Source organism: Salvelinus namaycush, unplaced genomic scaffold (assembly GCF_016432855.1).
Source record: "Salvelinus namaycush isolate Seneca unplaced genomic scaffold, SaNama_1.0 Scaffold1268, whole genome shotgun sequence".
Taxonomy (NCBI): Eukaryota; Metazoa; Chordata; class Actinopteri; order Salmoniformes; family Salmonidae; genus Salvelinus; species Salvelinus namaycush.
This window is the reverse complement of record NW_024057973.1, coordinates 42,501-68,894: the sequence shown is the minus strand read 5'-3', so window position 1 is coordinate 68,894 and position 26,394 is coordinate 42,501. Positions and strand designations below refer to the sequence as shown.

General features: G+C 44.4%; 2 protein-coding genes across 2 annotated transcripts in view; one reads left to right on the top strand and one right to left on the bottom strand.

The window, feature by feature from the left end:
• Nucleotides 1–2,713: 2,713 nt before the first annotated feature.
• On the bottom strand, nucleotides 2,714–7,726 carry LOC120036250 (phospholysine phosphohistidine inorganic pyrophosphate phosphatase-like). Its single transcript, XM_038982728.1, has 6 exons — nucleotides 7,568–7,726; nucleotides 6,020–6,207; nucleotides 4,811–4,964; nucleotides 3,524–3,587; nucleotides 3,113–3,205; nucleotides 2,714–2,875 (listed from the first exon to the last, which is right to left on the bottom strand). Exons 1-6 carry the CDS (start codon nucleotides 7,696–7,698, stop codon nucleotides 2,780–2,782), a joined length of 726 nt encoding a protein of 241 aa, XP_038838656.1. The 5' UTR covers nucleotides 7,699–7,726; the 3' UTR covers nucleotides 2,714–2,779.
• Nucleotides 7,727–16,054: 8,328 nt separating this feature from the next.
• The window catches only part of oat (ornithine aminotransferase), a 39,743-nt gene continuing 29,403 nt past the window's right edge, over nucleotides 16,055–26,394 (top strand). The window contains exon 1 of the mRNA XM_038982729.1: nucleotides 16,055–16,273. The gene's annotated coding sequence lies outside the window, so the exon portion shown is untranslated. The remainder of the gene's footprint in view (nucleotides 16,274–26,394) is intronic.

Genomic DNA, 26,394 nt, shown 5'->3' with positions numbered 1-26,394 from the left:
GGACTCAGACCAGGCTAACCCAGCGGGGGGGGGGACTCAGACCAGGCTAACCCAGTGGGGGACTCTGAGACCAGGCTAACCCAGCGGGGGGGACTCTGAGACCAGGCTAACCCAGGGGGGGACTCTGAGACCAGGCTAACCCAGTGGGGGGGACTCTGAGACCAGGCTAACCCAGCGGGGGGGACTCTGAGACCAGGCTAACCCAGTGGGACTGAGACCAGGCTAACCCAGTGGGGGGGACTCTGAGACCAGGCTAACCCAGGGGGGGGACTCTGAGACCAGGCTAACCCAGTGGGGGGGGGGGGGGACTCTGAGATCATGCTAACCCAGGGGGGGGGGGGGACTCTGAGATCAGGCTAACCCAGGGGGGGGGGGGGACTCTGAGACCAGGCTAACCCAGTGGGGGGGGGGGGGGACTCTGAGACCAGGCTAACCCAGTGGGACTGAGACCAGGCTAACCCAGCGGGGGGTATAGTACTCTACATATGGACATCTAATAATATTAATAAACTACATTTCTAAAGGGCTTTTCATTATACAAGAATATATCTAAGTGCATTAGTCAGTCTAGTCAGACTACAGACTCATACAGAGAGGTAGCAGTAATCTAGTCAGACTACAGACTCATACAGAGAGGTAGCAGTAATCTAGTCAGACTACAGACTCATACAGAAAGGTAGCAGTAATCTAGTCAGACTACAGACTCATACAGAGAGGTAGCAGTAATCTAGTCAGACTACAGACTCATACAGAGAGGTAGCAGTAATCTAGTCAGATTACAGACTCATACAGAGAGGTTGCAGTAATCTAGTCAGATTACAGACTCATACAGAGAGGTTGCAGTAATCTAGTCAGACTACAGACTCATACAGAGAGGTAGCAGTAATCTAGTCAGACTACAGACTCATACAGAGAGGTAGCAGTAATCTAGTCAGACTACAGACTCATACAGAGAGGTAGCAGTAATCTAGTCAGACTACAGACTCATACAGAGAGGTAACAGTAATCTAGTCAGATTACAGACTCATACAGAGAGGTAGCAGTAATCTAGTCAGGCTACAGACTCATACAGAGAGGTAGCAGTAATCTAGTCAGACTACAGACTCATACAGAGAGGTAGCAGTGATCTAGTCAGACTACAGACTCATACAGAGAGGTTGCAGTAATCTAGTCAAACTACAGACTCATATAGAGAGGTAGCAGTAATCTAGTCAGACTACAGACTAATACAGAGAGGTAGCAGTAATCTAGTCAGACTACAGACTCATACAGAGAGGTAGCAGTAATCTAGTCAGACTACAGACTCATACAGAGAGGTAGCAGTAATCTAGTCAGACTACAGACTCATACAGGGAGGTAGCAGTAATCTAGTCACATTACAGACTCATACAGAGAGGTAGCAGTAATCTAGTCAGATTACAGACTCATACAGAGAGGTAGCAGTAATCTAGTCAGATTACAGACTCATACAGAGAGGTAGCAGTAATCTAGTCAGACTACAGACTCATACAGAGAGGTAGCAGTAATCTAGTCAGACTACAGACTCATACAGAGAGGTAACAGTAATCTAGTCAGATTACAGACTCATACAGAGAGGTAGCAGTAATCTAGTCAGACTACAGACTAATACAGAGAGGTAGCAGTAATCTAGTCAGACTACAGACTCATACAGAGAGGTAGCAGTAATCTAGTCAGACTACAGACTCATACAGAGAGGTAGCAGTAATCTAGTCAGACTACAGACTCATACAGGGAGGTAGCAGTAATCTAGTCACATTACAGACTCATACAGAGAGGTAGCAGTAATCTAGTCAGATTACAGACTCATACAGAGAGGTAGCAGTAATCTAGTCAGATTACAGACTCATACAGAGAGGTAGCAGTAATCTAGTCAGACTACAGACTCATACAGAGAGGTAGCAGTAATCTAGTCAGACTACAGACTCATACAGAGAGGTAACAGTAATCTAGTCAGATTACAGACTCATACAGAGAGGTAGCAGTAATCTAGTCAGACTACAGACTCATCAATCATCCTAAATGGAGAAGAGTATGGATGGGTTTGTGGCAGAGCTGCATTTAACATTTGGATAACATAAAGACATTTTCAGCATATTCTTATTGAAATAAACAAAACTATAATGATCAGTTTCACAGACACGGAGTAAGACTTGGACCAAAAAGTTCTCTCCATGGGGACTCTTTAGACTAATACTCTACTGTACCCTGGACATCAAACCATATGTGGGTCTAATACTCTACTGTACCCTGGACATCAAACCATATGTGGGTCTAATACTCTACTGTACCCTGGACATCAAACCATATGTGGGTCTAATACTCTACTGTACCCTGGACATCAAACCATATGTGGGTCTAATACTCTACTGTACCCTGGACATCAAACCATATGTGGGTCTAATACTCTACTGTACCCTGGACATCAAACCATATGTGGGTCTAAAACTCTTCTGTACCCTGGAAATCAAACCATATGTGGGCTGCATGATGCATTAGAAGAGATTTACCATGATTTTGACTGTGGTTATGACTCAGGACTGCCGGTGTGGCAGCAATACAGTCTCCGCAACAGCCTTACAAACGCCCAAAACAAGTTAAGCTACCACAGTATCCCCTTGACCTTTTTGGATTGACTTAGACTTGGATGTTGTGTTAGACCGCCCTCTTGTGGTCGTTGATGGAACTGTTGGTTTCTGCCTGCATTAATATCAACGATGTGAAGCCAAACATACGGACGTCAACATACATAAACAAACACCTACCTGTATTTTCCTGTCCTCACTTGGACACCCTTCATTCCACAGTGTTGCGCCCCGCCCACATCATTCACCAGATCGTCGCCAATCATCAGAGTCTGACAGACAGAGAGAGAAAGAAGAGAGAGACAGAGCGAGACAAAGACAGAGAGAAAGAGAGAGAGAGAGACAGAGACAGAGACAGAGAGAGAGAAAGAGAGACAGAGAGAGACAGAGAGAGACAGAGACAGAGAGAGAGAAAGAGAGACAGAGACAGAGAGAAAGAGAGCAGGAAGATGGCTCCGAATCCTCAATAAATTAATGTATGAGCTGGACTTTTAAAAAGAAAACCCTACCTGGTGTGACTGAATCCCCATGTCATCTAGAACTTTCTGAAAGAACATGGGGTCTGGCTTCCCAATGACCTCAGCTTCTACATCACAGGCATACTGATGGAGAGAAACACAAAGACAGTTGACAGAGATGATCACAAGTTCCCACAAAGGTCTGGGAACGTATCAACGTGCTTTGACTTAAAAAAAATATTTAAAAAAAGAGTAGGTGAGTTTATTATTATTATTTATTATTGTATTTTTGTATATGTAATTATTATTATTTTATACGCTCGTCTGTTACTGTCACTGTCATATTGTTGTCTAATATATTTTCATTTTTGTTTTGAATGTTCATAATTGTAAAATGCAAAAATAAAATATATATATATTTAAAACTGACCTACTCTGAGTGTGTAGCGTAATACCACCCACCTCCAATGCCTTCATGTAAACCCCAACATCCAGTTTCAGGCCATCATCCTCTTTGTAGTACTTCCTATAAAGATAACACAGTGGACCTCAGGGTTAAAGTACAGCTGTAGGTAACTTCCTATAAAGATAACACAGTTGACCTCAGGGTTAAAGCAGAGCTGCAGGTAACTTCCTATAAAGATAACACAGTGGACCTCAGGGTTAAAGTACAGCTGTAGGTAACTTCCTATAAAGATAACACAGTGGACCTCAGGGTTAAAGCAGAGCTGCAGGTAACTTCCTATAAAGATAACACAGTTGACCTCAGGGTTAAAGCAGAGCTGCAGGTAACTTCCTATAAAGATAACACAGTGGACCTCAGGGTTAAAGTACAGCTGTAGGTAACTTCCTATAAAGATAACACAGTGGACCTCAGGGTTAAAGCAGAGCTGTAGGTAACTTCCTATAAAGATAACACAGTGGACCTCAGGGTTAAAGTACAGCTGCAGGTAACTTCCTATAAAGATAACACAGTGGACCTCAGGGTTAAAGCAGAGCTGCAGGTAACTTCCTATAAAGATAACACAGTGGACCTCAGGGTTAAAGCAGAGCTGCAGGTAACTTCCTATAAAGATAACACAGTGGACCTCAGGGTTAAAGCAGAGATGCAGGTAACTTCCTATAAAGATAATACAGTGGACCTCAAGGTTAAAATAGAGCTGCAGGTAACTTCCTATAAAGATAACACAGTGGACCTCAGGGTTAAAGCAGAGCTGCAGGTAACTTCCTATAAAGATAACACAGTTGACCTCAGGGTTAAAGCAGAGCTGCAGGTAACTTCCTATAAAGATAACACAGTGGACCTCAGGGTTAAAGTACAGCTGCAGGTAACTTCCTATAAAGATAACACAGTGGACCTCAGGGTTAAAGTACAGCTGTAGGAATATATTTCAGAATAAATCAGGCCTTTATTACTGGGTTGTTACTACACGATAATAGCATTATTATCCATTATTATTAGCTGGGCGGCAGGTAGCCTAGTGGTTAGAGCGTTGGACTAGTAACCAAAAGGTTGCAAGATTGAATCCCCGAGCTGACAATCTGTTGTTCTGCCCCTGAACAAGGCAGTTAACCCACTGTTCCTAGGCCGTCATTGAAAATAAGAATTTGTTCTTAACTGACTTGCCTAGTTAAATAAAGGTAAAATAAAATAAATAAAAAGAATAAAGTGTATATATATATGTGTGTGTGTGTGTGTGTGTGTGTGTGTGTGTGTGTGTGTGTGTGTGTGAGTGTGTGTGTACCTACCCTCTGCCCAGAGAGAACAGTACTGGTTTCTCCAGCCCTATGAGAACTCTGAAGGCATCGTTGAGGTTCTGGTAGGAGAACTTCTCCGCTGCGTCTCCTATGACAACACAGTTTGGGTTGGCCTTCTCAACACTGTCAAACTCAGGGACAACACCTGCAATGAACCAAACAAACACAGTATACATGATCACTTTGCATAGAAATAGACAATTAAAAAAATATATTGTTTTAAACTTTATTGTCCATTTAAGTAACACAGAATGGAAAATGATCTTGGGTGCTCTGGATTACATTAAAAGGAGAACAGACATAAAAACACAGACATTGATCATTTCCATGTCAGTTTAGCAACTTATTTAGGATCTCTCAGTGATTTATCCCGGGAAAAGGGAGTGGTTTTGGGCGGTAAATCCGGGTAAGTGGGTTCCCGCAATTCAACCCTAGTCTCCGACCAGACGGCAGCATATGGGGCGGCAGGGTAGCCTAGTGGTTGGAGCGTTGGACTAGTAACCGAAAGGTTGCAATTTCGAATCCCCGAGCTGACAAGGTACAAATCTGTCGTTCTGCTCCTGAACAGGCAGCCACTGTTCCTAGGCCGTCATTGAAAAGAATTTGCCTAGTTAAATAAAGATTTTAAAAAATATTGAAGGATGCTTGCACTTAGTGGCTGTGGTCATTGAAGACCCAGGCTGCTTTCCTTGTGAGGTTCTGTGTGTAAAGTTCTTGGGAGTTGTGGCTGTTTACTGCCCGACTAGATCTGCCATGACTACGTGTACCAGTTTACTCCTGTTCCGGAATGAGGGGTTCCTCATACCAGGAGGGGACGTTGAAGACACTCTGGATAGCTTTAGTCACACAGGGAGGCAGAATCAGGAAGAACAAATGACAGATGACTTAGAGTGTGTAAAACTTGTGAGCTGTGGAAAGATTCTCTTAATGTACAATGAACATAATTTGCGGGCTCCCTGAGTGGCACAGCGGTCTAAGGCACTGCATCTCAGTGCTTGAGGCATTATTGATTCAATTCCAGGCTGTATCACAACCGGCCGTGATTGGGAGTCCCATAGGGCGACGCACAATTGGCCCAGCGTCGTCTGGGTTTGGCCGGTGTAGGCCCGTCATTGTAAATAAGAATTTGTTCTTAAACTGCCTAGTTAAATAAATAAAAGGTTACACAAAAAAAAAATCCTGAACATGATTAATCAATACCATCGTAGACCAGCAGGTGGGGTCGTAGCCCCCTCTCCTTCAGCACAGCCACGGCAGCCGGGGCTGGGGAGAACACCTCAGACACAGAGATATCAAAGCCCATCCTCTGCAGCTTGGCTACAAACACCTCCCGTGTGGCCTGGGTCTCGTTGGTACAGAAACGCAGCTGCAGGTCCAAGGCCTTTAGCCTGTATGGAGAAAGCTTTTGACGTAATCCATTTTTTACATTGAACGTTTTAGTCATTTGGCAAAATGTTCTTATTCAGAGCGACTTACAGTAAGTGGATTCATCCTAAATTAGCGAGGTGAGACAACCACATATCTCAAGTCATAGTCAGGAAATGTTCCTCAAAGTAGTCATCAACACAGTCAGTATGAAAAGACAAGTTGAGTGTAAATTCATTTTTGGGGGGGGGTTATGGGATTTAATCAAGACATTTTGATAACCTCATTAATCTCACTCATCAAACACGTCCTTATATGCGCTATGCAAAGTTATCCAGGGGATGAGGTTTGATTACCATTGGGTTGTAGTTCTTCCGTATTAATCAAGGATATTATTTAATACGGAAGAACTACAACCTCCATGCACCTGCTGGTAGTAAGTCCAGGTGAGTTTACTGTTCTAATAGGGGTTGACATTATAACCTTGGTAGACTGCAGAACAGATACAGTAAAACCACATTCTCTACTTTATTCTGAACCAAAAAAACAAAACCCCAGAAGAGAAATAGAAACAAATCCAATCATTAGGCTACAATGAATCTCTGCATGTGTTGAAGGACATTCAACTGATCTGCACGTTTACACATTGCATTTATCTACTTTAATTTTATTCGATTGTATAAATAATGTATTCAGAGCTTCAGTGAGTGACAGCTCTGGAGCAATCTTGCCACCACACCCCCTTATCAGTTTTGAATATTTGACGTTTAGGTTACACAGCAGACTGACCCGAAACCAGACTCACCTGAGACTAACCCATTCCATAGTTAAACACCATTCAGAACCTAACTCGACACATGTAATAGGAGCGTCATATAGCTGTTGTAGAGGTGTAATAGAGTTTCCTGTTTCTGCAGTATGTCATGTGTGTTCTGCTGCTACATTTCAATATGAATTCATCTAAAAGGCTAAATCGTTGTAGCCCATCGTTGCTGATGTATAAAACCTCACTTTTCTCACTGCTTCTACCTACGGAGACAGTCATGTAAAACGCCACAAGTCTAAATGCAAGCTTTGAATGCAAGCTTTCCAACTGGTGTCGGCCATGCAGAAAAAGAGTGAAAACTCAAGAGTTGGCTAGGAACTGATGAGCTCAATCTCAAACCAGAACAACCACACGGCCGCTTCACTGCTGGCTGACGATCGGCAATAGATTTGCCCCGTTCAGGCATGTTCTAGTCAAATACATGCAACATTTCTATCTGAAGGAGTCTAGCTAATATGTTTTTACCTGGACCCACTGTCCCGAAACAGTGTCCGTGCTCTGAAAGCTATACGGGGCATAGCCCGACGTCTGCCTAGTAGCCTACCTAACCTCCTCACCTTTTAACCGCTTCTACGGAGCCTGGAATTGGAGTGCCGCCGTCTTCTCCAGCATCATATAACACGCCGCACATGTCTAAAATCACACCTTTCAGACTTTTGACGGAGTCTTCCCAGCTGGTAGCTGCCATGACGAAAACGTGACACAGTGAAAGAGCTGATTCTTCTTCTACTTCTGGATCGCATCCAACTTTTAGGTGCATACACCGCCACCTACTGTACTGGAGTGTGAGGCCAGTCACAGCCTACCTACATTCAATTCTCTATATTATTCCTGCTCCTCTAAGAAATTGAAATAGCGCCCAGGACACCATCACCACCACTCATTAAGACCCACTACCCCATTCCACTACTTAGATCCTATCTGTTCCTGCACCATGCCAACGGCCTGGGAGGACAGGACACCATCACCATGCCAACGGCCTGGGAGGACAGGACACCATCAGCACCACTCATTAAAACCCCACTACCCCATTCCACTACTTAGATCCTATCTGTTCCTGCACCATGCCAATGGCCTGGGAGGACAGGACACCATCACCATGCCAACGGCCTGGGAGGACAGGACACCATCACCACCACTTATTAAAACCCCACTACCCCATTCCACTAGTTAGATCATATCTGTTCCTGCACCATGCCAACGGCCTGGGAGGACAGGACACCATCACCATGCCAACAGCCTGGGAGGACAGGACACCATCACCACCACTCATTAAAACCCCACTACCCCATTCCACTAGTTAGATCATATCTGTTCCTGCACCATGCCAACGGCCTGGGAGGACAGGACACCACCACTCAACAAACCCTGGAACTCTTCTGAAGTCAAATCTTGTTTACCCAAATACTTCTCTGCAGCTGCCACCACAACATCTATTCTCTGTGATTTACGCTCCATTTCTGCAGTACAGTTAATAACTATTGCTATGAACGCTAACAATTCAACCTTACTGAAGCACAACTCACTTGTTGCCCTAATCAACAACCTCTCCCTCAACGTGAGCAAGACAAAGCAGCTGATCGTGGACTACAGGAAAAGGCGGGCCAAACAGGCCCCCATTAACATCAACGGGGGCAGTAGTGGAGCGGGTCGAGAGTTTCAAGTTCCTTGGTGTCCACATCACCAACGAACTATCATGGTCCAAACACACCAAGACAGTCGTGAAGAGGGCACGACAAAACCTTTTCCCCCTCAGGAGACTGAAAAGATTTGGCATGGGTCCCCAGATCCTCAAAAAGTTCTACAGCTGCACCATTGAGAGCATCCTGACCGGTTGCATCACCGCCTGGTATGGCAACTGCTCGGCATCTGACCGTAAGGCGCTACAGAGGGTAGTGGGTACGCCCCACTACATCACTGGGGCCAAGCTTCCTGCCATCCAGAACCTATATACCAGGCGGTGTCAGAGGAAAGCCCATAAAATTGTCAGAGACTCCAGTCACCCAAGTTATAGGCTGTTTTCTCTGCTACCGCACGTCAAGCGGTACCGGAGCGCCAAGTCTAGGTCCAAAAGGCTCCTTAACAGCTTCTACCCCCCACGCCATAAGACTGCTGAACAATTAATCAAATGGCCACCGGACTATTACATTGACTATTACATTGACCCCTACATTGACTATTACATCGACCCCTACATTGACCCCTACATTGACCCCTACATTGGCTATTACATTGACCCCTACATTGCCTATTACATCGACCCCTACATTGACTATTACATTGACCCCTACATTGACTATTACATTGACCCCTACATTGCCTATTACATTGACCCCTACATTGACTATTACATTGACCCCTACATCGACTATTACATTGACCCCTACATTGACTATTACATCAACCAATCAGAGGCAGCTGTCTATCGTTGTCTCTGATTGGGGATCATATTTAGGCAGCCTTTTCCCACCTGTTGTTTGTGGGATCTTGTTTTTGTGTAGCTGCCTGTGAACACTGCATTTACGTCAGGTTTCGTTTGTTCTGTATTGTTTTTGGTGAGTTTCATTTATTAAAACATGTTGAACTCTACGCACGCTGCGCCTTGGTCCACTTCTAACAACGATAGTGACACAGTCACTTTACCCCCACCTACATGTACAAATTACCTCAACTAACCTGTACCCCTGCATATTGACTCTGTACCGGTACCCCCTGTATATAGCCTCCACATTGACTCTGTACCGGTACCCCCTGTATATAGCCTCCACATTGACTCTGTACCGGTACCCCCTGTATATAGCCTCCACATTGACTCTGTACCGGTACCCCCTGTATATAGTCTCCACATTGACTCTGTACCGGTACCCCCTGTATATAGCCTCCACATTGACTCTGTACCGGTACCCCCTGTATATAGCCTCCACATTGACTCTGTACCGGTACCCCCTGTATATAGTCTCCACGTTGACTCTGTACCGGTACCCCCTGTATATAGCCTCCACATTGACTCTGTACCGGTACCCCCTGTATATAGCCTCCACATTGACTCTGTACCGGTACCCCCTGTATATAGCCTCCACATTGACTCTGTACCGGTACCCCCTGTATATAGCCTCCACATTGACTCTGTACCGGTACACCCTGTATATAGCCTCCACATTGACTCTGTACCGGTACCCCCTGTATATAGCCTCCACATTGACTCTGTACCGGTACCCCCTGTATATAGCCTCCACATTGACTCTGTACCGGTACCCCCTGTATATAACCTCCACATTGACTCTGTACCGGTACCCCCTGTATATAGCCTCCACATTGACTCTGTACCGGTACCCCCTGTATATAGCCTCCACATTGACTCTGTACCGGTACCCCCTGTATATAGCCTCCACATTGACTCTGTACCGGTACCCCCTGTATATAGCCTCCACATTGACTCTGTACCGGTACCCCCTGTATATAGCCTCCACATTGACTCTGTACCGGTACCCCCTGTATATAACCTCCACATTGACTCTGTACCGGTACCCCCTGTATATAGCCTCCACATTGACTCTGTACCGGTACCCCCTGTATATAGCCTCCACATTGACTCTGTACCGGTACCCCCTGTATATAGCCTCCACATTGACTCTGTACCGGTACCCCCTGTATATAGCCTCCACATTGACTCTGTACCGGTACCCCCTGTATATAGCCTCCACATTGACTCTGTACCGGTACCCCCTGTATATAGCCTCCACATTGACTCTGTACCGGTACCCCCTGTATATAGCCTCCACATTGACTCTGTACCGGTACCCCCTGTATATAGCCTCCACATTGACTCTGTACCGGTACCCCCTGTATATAGCCTCCACATTGACTCTGTACCAGTACCCCCTGTATATAGCCTCCACATTGACTCTGTACCGGTACCCCCTGTATATAGCCTCCACATTGACTCTGTACCGGTACCCCCTGTATATAGCCTCCACATTGACTCTGTACCGGTACCCCCTGTATATAGCCTCCACATTGACTCTGTACCGGTACCCCCTGTATATAGCCTCCACATTGACTCTGTACCGGTACCCCCTGTATGTAGCCTCCACATTGACTCTGTACCGGTACCCCCTGTATATAGCCTCCACATTGACTCTGTACCGGTACCCCCTGTATATAGCCTCCACATTGACTCTGTACCGGTACCCCCTGTATATAGCCTTGCTACTGTTATTTTATTGTGTTACTTTTTATTACATTTTTTATTTTATTTTATTTAGTAAATATTTTCTTAACTCTATTTCTTGACCTGCATTGTTGGTTAAGGGATTGTAAGTAAGCATTTCACGGTAAGGTCTACTACACCTGTTGTATTCAGCATTTCACTGTGAGGTCTACTACACCTGTTGTATTCAGCATTTCACTGTGAGGTCTTCTACACCTGTTGTATTCAGCATTTCACTGTGAGGTCTACTACACCTGTTGTATTCAGCATTTCCCTGTAAGGTCTACTACACCTGTTGTATTCAGCATTTCACTGTGAGGTCTACTACACCTGTTGTATTCAGCATTTCACTGTGAGGTCTACTACATCTGTTGTATTCAGCATTTCACTGTGAGGTCTACTACATCTGTTGTATTCAGCATTTCACTGTGAGGTCTACTACACCTGTTGTATTCAGCATTTCACTGTAAGGTCTACTACACCTGTTGTATTCAGCATTTCACTGTGAGGTCTACTACACCTGTTGTATTCAGCATTTCACTGTAAGGTCTACTACACCTGTTGTATTCAGCATTTCACTGTAAGGTCTACCTACACCTGTTGTATTCAGCATTTCACTGTGAGGTCTACTACACCTGTTGTATTCAGCATTTCACGGTAAGGTCTACTACACCTGTTGTATTCAGCATTTCACTGTAAGGTCTACTACACCTGTTGTATTCAGCATTTCACTGTAAGGTCTACTACACCTGTTGTATTCAGCATTTCACTGTAAGGTCTACTACACCTGTTGTATTCAGCATTTCACTGTAAGGTCTACTACACCTGTTGTATTCAGCATTTCACTGTAAGGTCTACTACACCTATTGTATTCAGCATTTCACTGTGAGGTCTACTACACCTGTTGTATTCAGCATTTCACTGTGAGGTCTACTACACCTGTTGTATTAAGCATTTCACTGTAAGGTCTACTACACCTGTTGTATTCAGCATTTCACTGTAAGGTCTACTACACCTGTTGTATTCAGCATTTCACTGTAAGGTCTACTACACCTGTTGTATTCAGCATTTCACTGTGAGGTCTACTACACCTGTTGTATTCAGCATTTCACTGTGAGGTCTACTACACCTGTTGTATTCAGCATTTCACTGTGAGGTCTACTACACCTGTTGTATTCAGCATTTCACTGTGAGGTCTACTACACCTGTTGTATTCAGCATTTCACTGTGAGGTCTACTACACCTGTTGTATTCAGCATTTCACTGTAAGGTCTACTACACCTGTTGTATTCAGCATTTCACTGTGAGGTCTACTACACCTGTTGTATTCAGCATTTCACTGTAAGGTCTACTACACCTGTTGTATTCAGCATTTCACTGTGAGGTCTACTACACCTGTTGTATTCAGCATTTCACTGTGAGGTCTACTACACCTGTTGTATTCAGCATTTCACTGTGACGTCTACTACACCTGTTGTATTCAGCATTTCACTGTGAGGTCTACTACACCTGTTGTATTCAGCATTTCACTGTGAGGTCTACTACACCTGTTGTATTCAGCATTTCACTGTAAGGTCTACTACACCTGTTGTATTCAGCATTTCACTGTAAGGTCTACTACACCTGTTGTATTCAGCATTTCACTGTAAGCTCTACACCTGTTGTATTCAGCATTTCACTGTAAGGTCTACTACACCTGTTGTATTCAGCATTTCACTGTGAGGTCTACTACACCTGTTGTATTAAGCATTTCACTGTAAGGTCTACTACACCTGTTGTATTCAGCATTTCACTGTGAGGTCTACTACACCTGTTGTATTCAGCATTTCACTGTGAGGTCTACTACACCTGTTGTATTCAGCATTTCACTGTGAGGTCTACTACACCTGTTGTATTCAGCATTTCACTGTGAGGTCTACTACGTCTGTTGTATTCAGCATTTCACTGTAAGGTCTACTACACCTGTTGTATTCAGCATTTCACTGTAAGGTCTACTATACCTGTTGTATTCAGCATTTCACTGTAAGGTCTACTACACCTGTTGTATTCAGCATTTCACTGTGAGGTCTACTACACCTGTTGTATTCAGCATTTCACTGTGAGGTCTACTACACCTGTTGTATTCAGCATTTCACTGTGAGGTCTACTACACCTGTTGTATTCAGCATTTCACTGTGAGGTCTACTACACCTGTTGTATTCAGCATTTCACTGTGAGGTCTACTACACCTGTTGTATTCAGCAGTTCACTGTGAGGTCTACTACACCTGTTGTATTCAGCATTTCACTGTAAGGTCTACCACACCTGTTGTATTCAGCATTTCACTGTAAGGTCTACCACACCTGTTGTATTCAGCATTTCACTGTGAGGTCTACTACACCTGTTGTATTCAGCATTTCACTGTAAGGTCTACTACACCTGTTGTATTCAGCATTTCACTGTAAGGTCTACTACACCTGTTGTATTCAGCATTTCACTGTAAGGTCTACTACACCTGTTGTATTCAGCATTTCACTGTGAGGTCTACTACACCTGTTGTATTCAGCATTTCACTGTGAGGTCTACTACACCTGTTGTATTCAGCATTTCACTGTGAGGTCTACTACACCTGTTGTATTCAGCATTTCACTGTGAGGTCTACTACACCTGTTGTATTCATCATTTCACTGTGAGGTCTACTACACCTGTTGTATTCAGCATTTCACTGTAAGGTCTACCACACCTGTTGTATTCAGCATTTCACTGTAAGGTCTACCACACCTGTTGTATTCAGCATTTCACTGTAAGGTCTACCACACCTGTTGTATTCAGCATTTCACTGTGAGGTCTACTACACCTGTTGTATTCAGCATTTCACTGTGAGGTCTACTACACCTGTTGTATTCAGCATTTCACTGTAAGGTCTACACCTGTTGTATTCGGCGCATGTGACAAATACCATTTGATTTGATTTGAAGTGCCTCCCAGAACTCCAGAATCAGTGAAGGCGTCACATTGACTGTGCGTCTGCTTTGTTGACAAAGAGATGTATGCCTCAAGTGGTGAAACAAGACCTCTTAATGGTATAATATAAATTAGAACTGTATATAGCTTCATATGTCATTGTAATATGAACATTTTATGACTGTATTCAGATGTGATACTGCAAGAAATGCAAGTAAGCATTTCATTGGACAGTTCATATACATGTGTATCCTGTACATACGACTAATACAAAACTTGTATTCAGATATAACATACATTCTAAACTTTAACAAAGGATCACTTTCATAATAATCTCCCGTCTACTAATTTTAGATAAAGCTTTTGCCTTCCTGACGTGTCTCCCTCGTGGTGGGTGAATGCTGGAGGCTCAGGGACTCTCAGGGGTGAGTTTGGATATCGCCCAAAGGCCGGCAGATGGTAATATTGAGTCGTTTCATTTGACCGTTCGAAGGGAATGCACGCAGCTGGCTAAACATGCAGACTGCTGCAACCTGATTAGCTGAACGCGATACGCAAACTTCCGGGACTTGCGTAAAACAAAATCTAATGTAATCCCTTTTTAGATTTAATTTTAAGGCAGCAGAATGGGAAGACTGTGCAAGGGGTGTGTGTTAGATTTTCACTAAGGACTGTATGTATTTAGGCCACAGTATTTCACAGTATTTCACGCCACCTTTCAATCACAATCAAAACGGACCTTTTAGTTATACTCATCAATAAAGACATTTTGATTGATTTGATCAGAACATACTGTATGCACATGTTCTTTAAACACCTCACTTCACATTTTATTAAATAGCATACATGTATGATTCAATCTATTCAAGGGACATCTACACTTTTTATGGGGAATCAAATCAAAGTTTATTTGTCACGTGCGCCGAATACAACAGGTGTAGACCTTACAGTGAAATGCTGAATACAACAGGTGTAGACCTTACAGTGAAATGCTGAATACAACAGGTGTAGACCTTACAGTGAAATGCTGAATACAACAGGTGTAGTAGACCTTACAGTGAAATGCTGAATACAACAGGTGTAGACCTTACAGTGAAATGCTTACCTACAGGCTCTAACCAATAGTGCAAAAAAGGTGTTCGGTGAACAATAGGTAGGTAAAGAAATAAAACAACAGTAAAAAGACAGGCTATATACAGTAGCGAGGTGAAGACTGTTCTCTACCCGGACTATTTATATTGACCCCCCTGATTAGTCACCGTCCACTAAACCTGATACCCCTGTGTTTTCCTGAATGTCCCAGGGCCCAGCTGCGGTTCAAACACACGTCGACTATGTTAGGTAACTATTGCAGCTTCACAGGCTGTGTCAACAAGTAGGGCTGGATATTGGTCAACTTCTGTCTTTGAAACAGCGAAAGCCAGTTGAGGAGTAACAAAAAATCATATTGATCTTTAAAGATAACCAAAACATACATTTAATGGATTTGATATGATTTTTTTCAACATGCAAAATGAAGACTAAGCTATTCAAATCATGAACTTCGCACCTTGACATGTTTCCTATTGATTATGATGAATAAAAATAAATAAAAAAGAGATCACACTCGCTCTTCTAAAGAACATTATTTAAAGATGCTTATTAAATACAACAAAATAAGAAACAAATAGGCAGTAGGCATGAAGGTATTTATGCACAAATGAACACGTAAAAATGTGAACAAAATCATCGCAATGATTTGTTGATATTGCATCATTGAAGTTGCGCGTCATCCGTGCTTTGCTCAATGCCATTTAGCGCATTTTGGACCAATTCTAGACATACACCACTTTCCTTTACTAATGGCATTGCAACTTGGAATAGTTTCACCAAGACAAACGGCGATATTATATATTTAAAAAAAGGGTAATATCCACTCAATCCAAATGAGTTTTCTATAGACAGACAACATCTAGGGCGGGTCATGACAGTGAACCGAAGCAGTTGACGTCGCTGAACTTGTTCACAACAGCGTTCGCTCCTGACTGAACACGGCCGCCGGGGATCTGACAAGTGGCTTTGAGGTTTCCTGTTTCTGGACATTAAAAAACGACGTTATTTTCAACAGGAGGTAATATTTTAAAGGTCATTCCAGTTAAAGTACAAGTTAATTTTGAGTGATTAGTTAGATAGCTTGGTGGCAGGAGTTTCTCCGGTTAGACAGCGCTAGCAGGCGGGGTAAAGTTAGGTAACGGTTGCCAGCCGGCGTTGTATCACGTAACGTAGTTACAGCTAGTAGCTAGCTAAAGTGGCGTTTGCAATACCATCTGGTTTAGCTAACGAATGTAAGTAGTTAGTTATAGCTACATTTTCCAACCCAAAATAAACCATATTTCGTCGATAGCGCACAAACTGGTGAAGTTGGCTATCAAGTTAGCATGCCATAGCTAGCAACAGTAACGTTAGCTAGCCACCTCGTAACAGCAGCTCAGGTAGCTTCGACGCGCAACTAACGTTAGCCGTTTTAAATTACCATTTTATATTAGCTAACAATTTAGACTTGAACTTTTAATGTTACCGATGGCTATTTGTTACAGATGGCGGGAGTCAAAATTGTTAATATAAATGGTCATTTAAATGGAAAAATGAAGGACGAAGCTACCGCTCAGGTAATTTTCCATGAACTCGGCAGTGGGTTGGGTTGGTTGGTGAGGAGAGCAGTTAGCTAAATTAGATTTGTCTTCATGCTAACTAGCTAGGATTAGCACTCTGTGTCAACAGGCTCGACCTGTTTTAATTTAAACGACAGATGGTTGTTGACAGTGCTTAATTTGTGAGTTGGGAGGTGCCGGAACACCCAGTGAGAGCTAGAGCGGGGTGCTCTGAGGTGAGGTTACCGGAACGCGTGAAGAAGAGAAAGGTGACAAACAACGTAGCTGCGCAGAGTAAACCGCCAAGTGGCTTACTATCTATGGTGGTGAAATGGACAGCGCTCTCCAAGGTGCTGATTAATCCATAGCATTTTAGAAGTCACTGCAGAACACCCGCCATACGCATAGCCTATATGCCAACATAGAGGTGGGGTTTACACAAGTCCTAACTTCTGATAGCACATTTTTAAAGCATCAATGTACAGCAACATTTTTAGACGTTACAGCAGAACACCCGGTCATATGCATATACATACTCAACTGTGGTGCTTACAAGACCCGAATGTAATATTATTTAAGACATCGATGTAGCAGTATAACAAATATCCCAATATCGGAATATAATTTAAAATAAATCAATGTAGCTTACAGCTTAACTAGCACAGGGAGACGGAGAGGCTGCTGCCTACTTACAGACTTGAAATCATTGGCCACTTTAATAAATGGAACACTAGTCACTTTAAGATTGTTTACATATCTCACATTACTCATCTCATGTGTACAGTTGAAGTCGGAGGTTTACATACACTTATGTTGGAGTCATTAAAACTCGTTTTTCAACCACTCAACAAATTTCTTGTTAATTAACAAACTATAGTTTTGGCAAGTCGGTTAGGACATCTACTTTGTGCATGACACAAGTAATTTTTCCAAGAATTGTTTACAGACATATTATTTCACTTATAATGTATCACACAATTCCAGTGGGTCAGAAGTTTACATACACTAAGTTGACTGTGCCTTTAAACAGCTTGGAAAATTCCAGAATATGATGTCATGGCTTTAGAAGCTTGTGATAGGCTAATTTACATAATTTGAGTCAATTGGAGGTGTATCTGTGGATGTATTTCAAGGTCTACCTTCAAACTCAGTGCCTCTTTGCTTGACATCATGGGAAAATCAAAACAAATCAGCCAAGACCTTGTAGGCCTTCACAAGTCTAGTTCATCCTTGGGAGCAATTTCCAAACGCCTGAAGGTACCACGTTCATCTGTACAAACAATACACAAGTATAAACACCATGGGACCACGCAGCCGTCTTACCGCTCAGGAAGGAGACGCGTTCTGTCTCCTAGAGATGAACGCGCGTTGGTGCGAAAAGTGCAAATCAATCCCAGAACAACAGCAAAGGACCTTGTGAAGATGCTGGAGGAAACGGGTACGAAAGTATCTATATCCACAGTAAAACGAGTCCTATATCGACATAACCTGAAAGGCCGCTCAGCAAGGAAGAAGCCACTGCTCAAAAACCGCCATAAAAAAGCCAGACTACGGTTTGCAACTGCACATGGGGACAAAGATCGTACTTTTTGGAGAAATATCCTCTGGTCTGATGAAACTAAAAACAACTGTTTGGCCATAATGACCATCGTTATGTTTGGAGGAAAAGGGGGATGCTTGCAAGCCGAAGAACACCATCCCAACTGTGAAGCACGGGGGTGGCAGCATCATGTTGTGGGGGTGCTTTGCTGCAGGAGGGGCTGGTGCATTTCACAAAATAAATGGCATCATGAGGAAGGAAAATTATGTGGAAATATTGAAGCAACATCTCAAGACATGAGTCAGGAAGTTAAAGCTTGGTCTTAAATGGGTCTTCCAAATAGACAATGACCCCAAGCATACTTCCAAAGTTGTGGCAAAATGGCCTAAGGACAACAAAGTCAAGGTATTGGAGTGGCCATCACAAAGCCCTAACCTCAATCCTATAGAAAATGTGTGGGCCGAACTGAAAACGCGTGTGTGAGCAAGGAGGTCTACAAACCTGACTCAGTTACACCAGCTCTGTCAGGAGGAATGGGCCAAAATTCACCCAACTTATTGTGGAAGGCTGCCTGAAACGTTTGACCCAAGTCAAACAATTTAAAGGCAATGCTACCAAATACTAATTGAGTGTATGTGAACTTCTGACCCACTGGGAATGTGATGAAAGAAATAAAAGCTGAAATAAATCATTCTCTCTACTATTATTCTGACATTTCACACTCTCAAAATAAAGTGGTGATCCTAACTGACCGAAGACAGGGAATTGTTACTAGGATTAAATGTCAGGAATTGTGATAAACAGTTTAAATGAATTTGGCTAAGTTGTATGTAAACTTCCGACTTCAACTCTATTCTATACTATTCTACTGTATCTTAGTCTATGCCGCTCTGACATCGCTCGTCCATATATTTATATATTCTTAATTCCATTCCTTTATTTAGATTTGTGTATATTAGGTATTTGTTGTGAAATTGTTAGATACTACTGCACTGTTGGAACTAGAAGCACAAGCATTTTGCTACACCCGCAATAACATCTGCTGAACACGTGTATGTGACAAATACAATTTAATATGAGCAGAATACACACTTGAGAATATATAGGCCTCCTGCCTAATGTGATAGTATGAAACTCCTATTCACATTAACTCCACAGTACAGAACACGTTTTGTAAAGGAAGTATATGTTCATCCTTAGTTTTCAACGACTAGCCTAGGCTATGTGAAGATGTCCCTACGTAAATCAATAGCTGACCACCGTTACCAAGACCTGTGTCAAGATCAGTTACATACCCCACCGGCCCTTCCCATAACCTCTATGTACAAATAAGAGAGCAGGTCTGGAATCAGTGTGTCAGGATAGGATGACTACATAGCAGCACCCACCCGTAGCACGCGCTCCAGCAGGTGTATCTCACTGGTCACCCCCCAAAGCCAATTCTTCCTTTGGCCGCCATTCCTTCCAGTTCTCTGCTGCCATTGACTGGAACGAACTGCAAAAATCACTGAAGCTGGAGACTCATATCTCCCTCACTAGCTTTAAGCATCAGCTGTCAGAGCAGCTCACAGATCACTGCACCTGTACATTGCCCATCTGTAAATAGCCCATCCAACTACCTCATCCCCATACTGTATTTATTTATTTATCTTGCTCCTTTGCACCCCAGTATCTCTACTTGCACACACACACTCATCTTCTGCACATCTACCATTCCAGTGTTTAATTGCTAAATTGTAATTACTTCGCCACCATGGCCTATTTATTGCCTTACCTCCCTTATCCCACCTCATTTGCACTCACTGTATATAGACTTTTTCTACTGTATTTTTGATTGTATGTTTGTTAATTCCATGTGTACCTCTGTTGTATGTGTCGAACTGCTTTGCTTTATCTTGGCCAGGTCACAGTTGTAAATGAGAACTTGTTCTCAACTGGCCTACCTGGTTAAATAAATGTTAAATAATTATAATATATATCTCCACGTTATAGCACTTGGGCCTGTTCCAGTGAATGCATTTCTGGTGAGACTGATGGATTGGTAATTACAGCTTTTCATAAGCTGTGAGGATCGATAATAGCAACATGTAGGCATAGAAACTGGGCCCTGCTACTACTGCTGCTGCTGCTACTGCTACTACTGCTGTGGTAGTTAGCTGACCTGAGGGAAACAGGGAGGTGGACTCTTGGTCGTATTCATTAGTGTTTAACTGTAGCAGAAACATTTTGCAACGGAAAAATAAAATTTGTTTTTTCTCATCTTATTGGACAAGTTGAGGTAGTGAGTGAGTCTTTCCCTGTTTCAGTCTGTTTTCTGCCGTTTTGGTGCCTAGTGAATATGACCGTCAACTCTGGGTCTTGTGGTGGGTCACATGGCCTGTGAGTTGGGCCTGGTCTTAATTTAGCTGTGGCTTGTGATGTACAGGGGGTGTGTTTAGGAGGCGGTGCCATCACAACCTATCACCTTCTTCCATGACCAATTTGGACAGGGGGTGTGTTTAGGAGGCGGTGCCGCCACAACCTATCACCTTCTTCCATGACCAATTTGGACAGGGGGTGTGTTTAGGAGGCGGTGCCGCCACAACCTATCACCTTCCATGACCAATTTGGACAGGGGACTTAGAGTGGCAAATCAAACATTGCCTCATGGGACAGACATTAACCTTGATGAAGTCAGGAACTTGACTCCTGACTCACTTTGTTTACTATCTGGTTCATTGATAACTCCATAGTGGTGTTGAGTGTCTTGTCTCCCTACTGGTCAATCCACGGGGATTTAGTTGTCCTGTGTTCATTCTATGAAATATGTTATTTTTTTATTATTTTTTTTGTAACTGGAAGTGAACTGAAGTGTAAAAACTATTTAGTGAACAACAAGCTCTTTAGAATTGGTCAAATGTTAACTGGTGTTTTTGATAGGTGAAAGTTTGGCCTTATTTCTCAGCTAGGAAGTTTTGATAATATCATGAAGAGCCACCTGTAAAGAGGTTTAACTGACAGAGCTCTGTAAAGCCTTTCCAGTGGGTCGGTCAGGCTCATTAAATATGTAGTGTCACTTGATCATCCCATCTAGATCAATGAATCAGACTCCAGCCATGTGGTTGCCTATTCTCTTTTAACTGCAGTGTAGTATCTCTCCTTCTAGTGCAACATACCAACTCAGTTTAGCCTGCACTCTTTCACTAGACCTTCCTGGACTTGTACGTTGTTTCCATAGCAATAGTGCTGCCAATCAGAGAGAAAAGGTCGGGAACACTACAGTTCATTAGTAGTATGGGGTTAGTTGATGTGAACCCAGGGCATCCAGAGGTCCAGCAGAGGTCAGGTCTTCTGTTGTGCAGCTGTGTCTGAAAGAGAAGTGCAACTCAGCATTTCCTGCCTGCTGAATAAACACTGAGAGGAGGATCACATGCTGATGCCAGGCTGGCATATCATTATCACAGAATGTACCCACCACCCTTTGTGGCCAGGGGTTGGATGTGGACAGGTTGTACCAACCACCCTTTGTGGCCAGGGTTGGATGAGGACAGGTTTTACCAACCACCCTTTGTGGCCAGGGTTGGATGTGGACAGGTTGTACCAACCACCCTTTGTGGCCAGGGTTGGATGTGGACAGGTTGTACCAACCACCCTTTGTGGCCAGGGTTGGATGTGGACAGGTTGTACCAACCACCCTTTGTGGCCAGGGTTGGATGTGGACAGGTTGTACCAACCACCCTTTGTGGCCAGGGTTGGATGTGGACAGGTTGTACCAACCACCCTTTGTGGCCAGGGTTGGATGTGGACAGGCTGTACCCACCACCCTTTGTGGCCAGGGTTGGATGTGGACAGGCTGTACCCACCACCCTTTGTGGCCAGGGTTGGATGTGGACAAGTTGTACCAACCACCCTTTGTGGCCAGGGTTGGATGTGGACAGGCTGTACCCACCACCCTTTGTGGCCAGGGTTGGATGTGGACAAGTTGTACCAACCACCCTTTGTGGCCAGGGGTTGGATGTGGACAGGTTGTACCAACCACCCTTTGTGGCCAGGGTTGGATGAGGACAGGTTTTACCAACCACCCTTTGTGGCCAGGGTTGGATGTGGACAGGTTGTACCAACCACCCTTTGTGGCCAGGGTTGGATGTGGACAGGTTGTACCAACCACCCTTTGTGGCCAGGGTTGGATGTGGACAGGTTGTACCAACCACCCTTTGTGGCCAGGGTTGGATGTGGACAGGTTGTACCAACCACCCTTTGTGGCCAGGGTTGGATGTGGACAGGCTGTACCCACCACCCTTTGTGGCCAGGGTTGGATGTGGACAAGTTGTACCAACCACCCTTTGTGGCCAGGGTTGGATGTGGACAGGTTGTACCAACCACCCTTTGTGGCCAGGGTTGGATGTGGACAGGTTGTACCAACCACCCTTTGTGGCCAGGGTTGGATGTGGACAGGTTTTACCAACCACCCTTTGTGGCCAGGGTTGCACCACCCTTTGTGGCCAGGGTTGGATGTGGACAGGTTGTACCAACCACCCTTTGTGGCCAGGGTTGGATGTGGACAGGTTGTACCAACCACCCTTTGTGGCCAGGGTTGGATGTGGACAGGTTGTACCAACCACCCTTTGTGGCCAGGGTTGGATGTGGACAGGCTGTACCCACCACCCTTTGTGGCCAGGGTTGGATGTGGACAGGTTGTACCAACCACCCTTTGTGGCCAGGGTTGGATGTGGACAGGTTGTACCAACCACCCTTTGTGGCCAGGGTTGGATGTGGACAGGTTGTACTAACAACCCTTTGTGGCCAGGGTTGGATGAGGACAGGTTGTACCAACCACCCTTTGTGGCCAGGGTTGGATGTGGACAGGTTGTACCAACCACCCTTTGTGGCCAGGGTTGGATGTGGACAGGTTGTACCAAGCACCCTTTGTGGCCAGGGTTGGATGTGGACAGGTTGTACCAAGCACCCTTTGTGGCCAGGGTTGGATGAGGACAGGTTGTACCAACCACCCTTTGTGGCCAGGGTTGGATGTGGACAGGTTGTACCAACCACCCTTTGTGGCCAGGGTTGGATGTGGACAGGTTGTACCAACCACCCTTTGTGGCCAGGGTTGGATGTGGACAGGTTGTACCAACCACCCTTTGTGGCCAGGGTTGGATGTGGACAGGTTGTACCAACCACCCTTTGTGGCCAGGGTTGGATGAGGACAGGTTTTACCAACCACCCTTTGTGGCCAGGGTTGCACCACCCTTTGTGGCCAGGGTTGGATGAGGACAGGTTTTACCAACCACCCTTTGTGGCCAGGGTTGCACCACCCTTTGTGGCCAGGGTTGGATGTGGACAGGTTGTACCAACCACCCTTTGTGGCCAGGGTTGGATGTGGACAGGTTGTACCAACCACCCTTTGTGGCCAGGGTTGGATGTGGACAGGTTGTACCAACCACCCTTTGTGGCCAGGAATGGATGAGGACAGGCTGTACCCACCACCCTTTGTGGCCAGGGTTGGGTGAGGACAGGCTGTACCCACCACCCTTTGTGGCCAGGGTTGGATGAGGACAGTGGGGTGAGTCTCACGGTGTCTTCCTTTCAGCAGTGGGTTGGGTCTCACGGTGACTTCCTTTCAGCAGTGGGTTGGGTCTCACGGTGACTTCCTTTCAGCAGTGGGTTGGGTCTCACGGTGCCTCCCCTTCAGCAGTGGGTTGGGTCTCACGGTGCCTCCCCTTCAGCAGTGGGTTGGGTCTCACGGTGTCTCCCCTTCAGCAGTGGGTTGGGTCTCACGGTGTCTCCCCTTCAGCAGTGGGTTGGGTCTCACTGTGACTTCCTTTCAGCAGTGGGTTGGGTCTCACGGTGTCTCCCCTTCAGCAGTGGGTTGGGTCTCACGGTGCCTCCCCTTCAGCAGTGGGTTGGGTCTCACGGTGCCTCCCCTTCAGCAGTGGGTTGGGTCTCACGGTGTCTCCCCTTCAGCAGTGGGTTGGGTCTCACGGTGTCTCCCCTTCAGCAGTGGGTTGGGTCTCACTGTGACTTCCTTTCAGCAGTGGGTTGGGTCTCACGGTGTCTCCCCTTCAGCAGTGGGTTGGGTCTCACGGTGTCTCCCCTTCAGCAGTGGGTTGGGTCTCAGGGTGTCTCCCCTTCAGCAGTGGGTTGGGTCTCACGGTGTCTCCCCTTCAGCAGTGGGTTGGGTCTCACGGTGTCTCCCCTTCAGCAGTGGGTTGGGTCTCCTGGTGCCTTCCTTTCAGCAGTGGACCCGTACTGCCAGTCTAGCTCAATTCCAACTCGACAAAGAGATCCTTATTATTCTCTATGTTAGGTCAGGGTGTGACTCGGGTGGGAAAGTCTGTTTTCTATTTCTTTGTTTTTGGCCGAGTGTGGTTCCCAATCAGAGGCAGCTGTCTATCGTTGTCTCTGATTGGGGATCATATATAAGTTGTCATTTTCCTTTTGGGTTTTGTGGGGATCTTGTTTTCTGTTTAGTGTCTGTGCCTGACAGAACTATTCACTTTAGTTTTTTTGTCTTAAATAAAAAGACGTTGTACGCCGACCACGCTGCGCCTTGGTCCTCTCTTCATTCTACAAACGAGAGCCGTTACACCCTCTGTTGACTGTAGCAGACCTCCCTGTTTCAGTCCATTTTCTTCTGTTTGGTGCCTAATGAACACACCCCTCTCTCTCTCTGTTGACTGTAGCAGACCTCCCTGTTTCAGTCCATTTTCTTCTGTTTGGTGCCTAATGAACACACCCCCCTCTCTCTCTCTCTCTCTCTCTGTGTCTCTCTCTGTGTGTCTCTCTCTCTGTGTGTCTCTCTCTCTCTCTCTCTCTGTCTCTCTCTCTCTCTCTCTCTGTCTCTGTCTCTGTCTCTGTCTCTGTCTCTGTCTCTGTCTCTGTCTCTGTCTCTGTCTCTGTCTCTCTCTCAAATTCAAATTCAAGCTGCTTTATTGGCATGAAAAACATTGTGTCAATATTGCCAAAGCAACAATGTATACAATATACATTGTAATACAATTAAAACAATGACAAACAATAATATAGAATGGCAGTAAATAATAATACAAAATTAAATATAAAAATAGTAACAATAAAATGGTAACAGTCAATAGTCGAATGTAATGTATGGTGTAATGCACCACTACCACCACCACCATCATTAAACTGCTATCATTACCATTACCACCCATACCATTACTATTTGGAATGATAAACAACAATAATAATACTAATAACAATAACAGTAATAACAATAACAGTCATAATAAGTAAGTTACTGCTTACTATGCAGATGTTATTATTCAGTGTCCCTCAGGCTATGGCAGGCAAATACATATTTGGCTGCAAGAGAAGCCATTGCTCCTTCGCCCATGAGTATTTTTAGTTTTTCCTCTGGGTTTAATAAGTTAAAATTTGGAATAAATGTAGTCATTTCTGTGAATAATGAATCTCTTGGTGAGGAATATTTATCACAGTAAAGGAGAAAGTGCATCTCTGTTTCTACGTCCCCTGTCAGGCAGTGACCACATACACGCTCCTCTTTGGGTAGCCATGTCTTTTTATGTCTGCCGGTTTCTATTGCCAATCGGTGGTCACTCAGCCTGTACTTGGTAAGGATCTGTCTCTGCTTCGAATCTCTGACAGAGTAGAGATATTCAGCCAAATCATATTCTCTGTTTAGGGTCAGATAGCAATTTAGTCGGCTTTGGGATTTTGTTTCGTTTTTCCAATGTTGTAAATATGAGTCCTTTGATTGGTTCATGATTTTGTTTATTGGAATTCTTTCTTTTGAAGCAGTGCTGGTGTCAGCTTGGTTGGTTAGGTCCAACACCAGCTGACTGAGAGGGCTCGTTTCTGGGCTCAGCTCTTGGGTTTGAAGTGCTTTAAATTGCAGACTCGAATTTGGACTTGAATTTAGATGTAGCCAAAATTTTAATGATCTTTTCTGTATTTTCATTATTATTGGAAAGCGGCCCAATTCTGCCCTACATGCATTAGTTGGTGTATTTCTCTGGACTTGTAGGATTTTCCGACAGAATTCTGCATGTAGGGTTTCAATTGGATGTTTATCCCACATTTTAAAGTCCAGTTTATTGAGTG